Source organism: Bison bison, unplaced genomic scaffold, assembly GCF_000754665.1.
Source record: "Bison bison bison isolate TAMUID 2011002044 unplaced genomic scaffold, Bison_UMD1.0 scf7180017864468, whole genome shotgun sequence".
NCBI lineage: Eukaryota > Metazoa > Chordata > Mammalia > Artiodactyla > Bovidae > Bison > Bison bison.
In genome coordinates this window covers 931,461-937,228 of record NW_011495029.1, presented here as the reverse complement: position 1 = coordinate 937,228, position 5,768 = coordinate 931,461, and the positions used below count along the sequence as shown (strand labels likewise).

The window sequence follows — 5,768 nt, the reverse complement described above, 5'->3', positions numbered from 1 at the left end:
CGAGCAGCCGCAGGGGCTGCCCAGCCTGTGGGGCCCGGAGCGCCTCAGCCACCCACTGCGCTGACACAAGCGCGCAGAAGAGCTGCTTCGAAGCCATGGCGGCGGTGACACTGGGGCTGCAGGCCTGCGCGACAAGGAGGAAGTCAGGAGGGTATTAAGGAAGAGGCCAGTGGCCCAGGGGCAGGAAACGCCTGTGCCCCTGGGGAGAGGGCCGGGTCCAGGGCCCGAGGGAGCAGTGGAGCCTAGGGAGGGCAGAGTCCAGGGAACACGGAAAACCAGTGGTGGTAAACCCAAGATACAGACTTAGATCACCAGAAGCCTCCCCTCCCTTGCCCTGCTAAGCCTGAGATATATATACAGAGCAATCACCAGAATGACCATGACCCCTTAGAGGGGGCAAGGTGATGGCTCTCACCACTGTTTGAGGTGGGGTGGATAAGGAGAGAGCCCAATTAGGAGAAGGCCCTGCTGGCTTCCCAGGTGGCCCTAGTGGAAAGAACCCACCTGCCAATGCAGGAGACATAACAGACTTGAGTTCTATCCCTGGTTTGGCAAGATCCCCTGGAGAAGAGCATGGCAACCCATTCCAGGACTCTTGCCTGCAGAATCCCATGGACAGAGAAGCCTGGTGGACTACAGTCCATACATAGGGTCGCAGAGTCGGACAGGACTGAAGTGACTTAGAACGCAAGCTCCTGGCACTTTAAGGCAAGTAGGGGCAAATTCTTAGCCCCTCCCTAAGGTGCAGCTCAGCTTTGCTTACAATCAACCAAGATCCCTGGTGAAATTCACCCATTCATCAAATATTTATTTAAACAGCCTCAGAGGACTAGCAACTGGAATTAGTCAATTAATCCTCCTTCAGTTCAGCTCACTCAGTCTTGTCTGACTCTTTGCGACCCCATGGACTGCAGCACACCAGGCTTCCCTGTCCATCACCAACTCTCAGAGCTTGCTCAAACTCATGTCCATTGAGTTGGTGATGCCATCCAACCATCTCATCCCTATGTGTGCTTTAATCTTCACAACACCTTAGAACACTACAGGACACAGAGTAGGCTCTCAATTATTTGTTATATGAGTAACCACAAGAAGGTTTGTATTCTCCTTGTTTCCTGGAGGGGACACTGAAGTTCACAGAAGTGCACTAAAGACCAAGGGTCACTCCAGTATTCTTGCCTGGAGAACCCCATGGACGGAGGAGCCTGGTAGGCTACAGTCCATGGGGTCGAAAAGAGTCGGACACGACTGAGCGACTTCACTTAAAAAAAAAAAAAAAGACCAAGGGTCAACAGCTAAGAAGTGGTGGTGGTGCCAGGCTTCACAGCAACTGCCAGGCAGTTCAGTAAAGCCTGATTTCACTCTTTGAGACTCCTCTCTTGGGGCTTTCCTGGCCTGCAATGCAGGAGACTGGGGTTCAATCTCCTGGGGAAGATCCTCTGGAGAAGGAAATGTCAACCCACTCCAATATGTTTGTCTGGAGAATTCCACAGACAGAGGAGTCTGGTGGGCTACAGTCCATGGGATCACAAAGAATTGGACACAACTGAGCGGCTAACTTTCTTCCTCTCTGGAAACAGCGATTAGGGCCTCACTCCTCACCCTCTTCTCTCCCTTGCAGGCCAGCAGTTCTGAGTATAGCAGTTTACCAGCCCACCAGCTCACAACCTTCCAGGGCCAGGCTCCAAACGTGTGGATACCCTAGGTGCCTTTGGGCAGGTTAGAGAAAGGTGCCCCTTCTGCCAGGCAGAGGCACAGTCTCCACCAGAGCACGTGGCTGCGTGAGTGGAGTTCGAGCTACAGGTCAGCTCCACCCACCACCTTGGCTGTGTACCCTCCAGTGCAGGGTGCAACCTTGCATCCATGCCAAGCAGCCCTGCCACCAAGGGGAAGGAGGTGGGTAGAGAATAGAGCATTTTGTGGAGTGCCCCTGCAGGCCACGTACTAAGCAACACAGCCTTCAGCAGTCACTAGGTGGGGCTGCCTGTTTCTGAATGAGACCACTGGTGGTTAGCGATAAAAATGCCTTGCCCTAGTCACAGAGCTCAGAGAAGGCAATAGCACCCCACTCCAGTACTCTTGCCTGGAAAATCCCAGGGACGGGGGAGCCTGGTGGGCTGCCGTCTATGAGGTCACACAGAGTCGGACACGACTGAAGTGACTTAGCATAGCATAGTCACAGAGCTGATCAGGGGCAGCCTCAAGATGTACAATCGGGTTGTAACTTCTGAGGCCAAAGTTTCCCAGCCTGAAGGTCAATGATGACCAGGGCCTCTTGTGTCCACAGTGTGATATCTGGTACCCAGTCCCTCCCTCAGTCTCGGTGCAGCCGGGCTTTTAGGAACCATGCTACCCACATGACCAGGCCCTGGGAGTTAGCAGCCACAGGCCTGCTCAAGAGAATGTAATTGCAGGACTTCCCTGGTAGTCCCGTGGTTAAGACTCTGCCTGCTGATGCAGGGGACACGGGTTCAATCCCATGTCTAGAGAAATGCCACATGCTCATGCTGCAGGGCAACTAAGCCAGTACACCGCAACTACTGAGCCTGTGCTCTAGAGCCCATGAGCCACAGTCCTGAGCCTGAGTGCTGCATCCGCTGAGGCCTGCATGCCCCAGAGATGGTACTCGCCACAGAAGTCAACACAGTGAGAAGCCTGAGCACAACAAAGAACAGCCCCCGCTTGCTGCAACTGGAGAAAACCTGGGTGCAGCAACGAAGACCCAGTGCTGCCAAAAAGAAAGAAAAGAGACACAACATAATTGCAGAAAGTCTGGAGTTCAGTGGGAGCGGAGGGGGCACACTAGCTCAGCCTGAGGTGTGAAGGTGGGGGGAAGGGAAAATCCAAGCTGATTTGACATGTTCGGGGTGAGGCTGCCAGAGGCTTTGGCTAAGGAGTGATCACAGTGCCTGTGGGTTACATGGCACTAGGTTATGTTGAGGGATTCAGCAGGCCTCTACCTGGTGTTGAAGACTCTTGAGAGTTCCTTGGACTGCAAGGAGATCCAACCAGTCCATCCTAAAGGAAATCAGTCCTGGGTATTCAGTGGAAGGACTGATGTTGAAGCTGAAACTCCAATATTTTGGCCACCTGATGTGAAGGGCTGACTCATTTGAAAAGACCCTGATGTTCGGAAAGATTGAAGGCAGGAGGAGAAGGGGAAAAGAGAGGATGAGATGGTTAGATGGCATCACCGACTCAATGGACATGAGTTTGGGTAAACTCCGGGAGTTGGTGATGGACAGGGAGGCCTGGCATGCTGGGGTTCGTGGGGTTGCAAAGAGTCGGATATGACTGAGCAACTGAAATGAACTGAACTGAACTACCTGAAGACCCCATTGTGAACCACAGCAGCCCCTCCCCACTCCTCATTCTTGAGGCTCCTTGGTTTTTTCCACAGGGATCTATTTAGAGTGGAAAGAATGCTGACTTGGGAGCCAGAGTCCCTCCAAAGTCAGTGCCAGTCCCATGCCCCTCTTAACCAGGTATGTGCTGAGCAGGCATGTGAGGGGCCCAGAACCATTTCCATTTCTTATAATTGAGCTTCCAATCTTCACCTCTTAATGGTGAAAATTAAATAATGAACATCAAGTGTTAGTCATGTCCGACTCTTTGTGGACCGAAGGACTTTAGCCATCAGGCTCCTCTGTCCATGGAATTCTCCATGCAAGAATAATGGAGTGGGTTGCCATTTCCTTCTCCAGGGGATCTTCCTGATCCAGGGATCAAACCTGGTCTCCCGCATTGCAGGCAGATTCTTTACTGACTGAGCCAGCAGGGAAGCCCCAGTGAACATCAAAGCGCCACCATAGTGCCCTGCATATGGCTGGTTTTAATAATCATTAAAGACAGCTCATAAAAATCCCATTATTTCTTCAAAGTTACTCGCATGGGTGGCCTCTGATCCATTGTCAGCAAGTCTAGAATCGGGACTTCAGAGGTCTGAGGTCGTCCTGCCACACACACACACACACACACGCTCCCTATGCTGGACTGGCAGTTCCCATTAAGGACTATAGGAGGTAGAGGAGGTTTTGGGAGAGCAGGCCATGTGTGCACTGAAGGGTGTGGACCAGGTTCCAATGTGCTTGGGCAGGCCTGGATGGCTGTAGGTGGGGCTGCTCCGGGAGTCAAGGACCCCAGACAAACAGGACAGCCCCAGGCCCGTCTCCCAGGTGCACTCTGTGCTAGGGGAGGTGTAAGCACCAGGCTGCCGTCTGGGATGGGCCCTGGAATAGCAGGGTCCAGTCAGACTCAACCTTCTACAAGGGCTTCCCTGGTCTTGTACTTCCTGGCCCCCTCTCTCCCTTGACTGCAAAGCACAAAGCTCAGAGAATTCCCTGGGTAAATGCTTATCAAAGTACGAATTTTTACAACTTTCTGTGATACTATCATTGTTTCAGCATAAAAAAGAATTTTTTTCCAAGGGGGATGAAAAAAGCACTCCAAGCATACATAATAGAATATACAAAAACTGAGTAGGGGTGGGTAGGGATGTCCCAATAGCTTGCAAAAAGCAGTTGTTAGATTTTCAGGAATTAAGCCAACTGGTTGTTAAACACAGCCATTATTAAAAATTAAATTATATACACTTATAATGAAATAGGTTAAGGACAAAGGCAGTTTTTTAAAAAAAATATGTGACTTCAGGGATGAGCAAGTAAACAAAAGCAGCCTCTGCCATGTGGGCTTCAGACCCAGGATTAACAAATGGCCTGGCCTCAATGTCACCGCGAGCCCCTGGGCAACTCTTTTCCAAGTCTTTAAAGAAGTTTCTGGCCTACTCCCAGGGTTGTTATGGGAAGTTAAGTGACAGCCATAGGAGTCCCCAGTAAAGTGCCTCCCCAAGCAGGCCTTGACAAATGTTAGTTTCGTTTCACTCCAGCAAGTCCTTTGCCAGTTCGTCCTCCTGGAGTCTGTGGGTCAGTTGGCCTCCTCTTCCTGGCCTCTTGGTCAGGATTTATTAGTCCTCCTCCCTGTCACCAGGTGACAACCCCCTCCCCCTGCCCTTACCCCGCCCCCGCCCAGGGGGCCGCCCCCCAGCAGCCGCGGACAGCCGTCCTTCCCTCCTAGACTACGGAAGGGGTGCTTCTTCCCTCCTAGACTACGGCCCCTTGCTCTGCTCAGGCCTCTCGGGGGAGCCCCACTCTGCGCACCCCGACGATCGGCCTCCCCCTAAAGAAAGGCAAGAACCACACAGCAGCAGTTACCGGAGTCTCGGGGCTTCCGGGGTCGGCCATGACCTCGCGCAGAGAGCCCCCTCCCCGAGCCCTCAGCAATACCCTCCCTCCTCCCATCGCCAACCTGCTCCGGGCCAAAGGGAGGAGCCCCCGGCACAGCCCCCCGCCTGGGCCACTCGGAGCCTCGGCTGCCGGCACCTTCCACTGGCCGGGCCTTGGGGGGAAGCCCGCGCCACCGAGCCCCGCCCCGCGCAGCCCCGCCTGGCGTCCGGTTTCCTCACCGGATCCCCGCGGGTTCGAGAGGCGCCGAAAGCTCGGGGACTGGCCCGGGGCGGGCGCGGTGCGGGGCCGGAGCGCATGGAGTGGCCGGCGGCGCGTGATCCCCCCCGCGGGAGGCCGCGCGATGGTGTGGGCCGGCTGGGAAGTTGCGGGCTCCGGGTTTGAACCTGCCAACTCCTCCAGCTGGCAGTGGCAAGCGCCAGGGCGGCGGCGAGGGCGAGTGAGTGCGGCGGGGGGGGGCTGCGGTATGCGCCCGGGCCGCTCGGGATTGGGCCGCCGGGCAAACCACCTGCGACCCTGGGGAGGGTC

At 54.6% G+C, this 5,768-nt stretch overlaps 2 protein-coding genes across 2 annotated transcripts in view; one reads left to right on the top strand and one right to left on the bottom strand.

The window, feature by feature from the left end:
* MPST (mercaptopyruvate sulfurtransferase) overlaps window positions 1-5,240 on the bottom strand; it is a 9,014-nt gene extending 3,774 nt beyond the window's left edge. The window contains exons 1-2 of the mRNA XM_010860621.1: window positions 5,211-5,240; window positions 57-124 (exon numbers count right to left, since the gene is read on the bottom strand). Of these exons, the coding sequence (XP_010858923.1) occupies window positions 57-124; window positions 5,211-5,240 (98 nt within the window). The remainder of the gene's footprint in view (window positions 1-56; window positions 125-5,210) is intronic.
* The window catches only part of TST (thiosulfate sulfurtransferase (rhodanese)), a 7,807-nt gene continuing 7,096 nt past the window's right edge, over window positions 5,058-5,768 (top strand). The window contains exon 1 of the mRNA XM_010860553.1: window positions 5,058-5,679. Coding sequence (XP_010858855.1) covers window positions 5,239-5,679 — 441 coding nt within the window. The 5' untranslated portion in view covers window positions 5,058-5,238. The remainder of the gene's footprint in view (window positions 5,680-5,768) is intronic.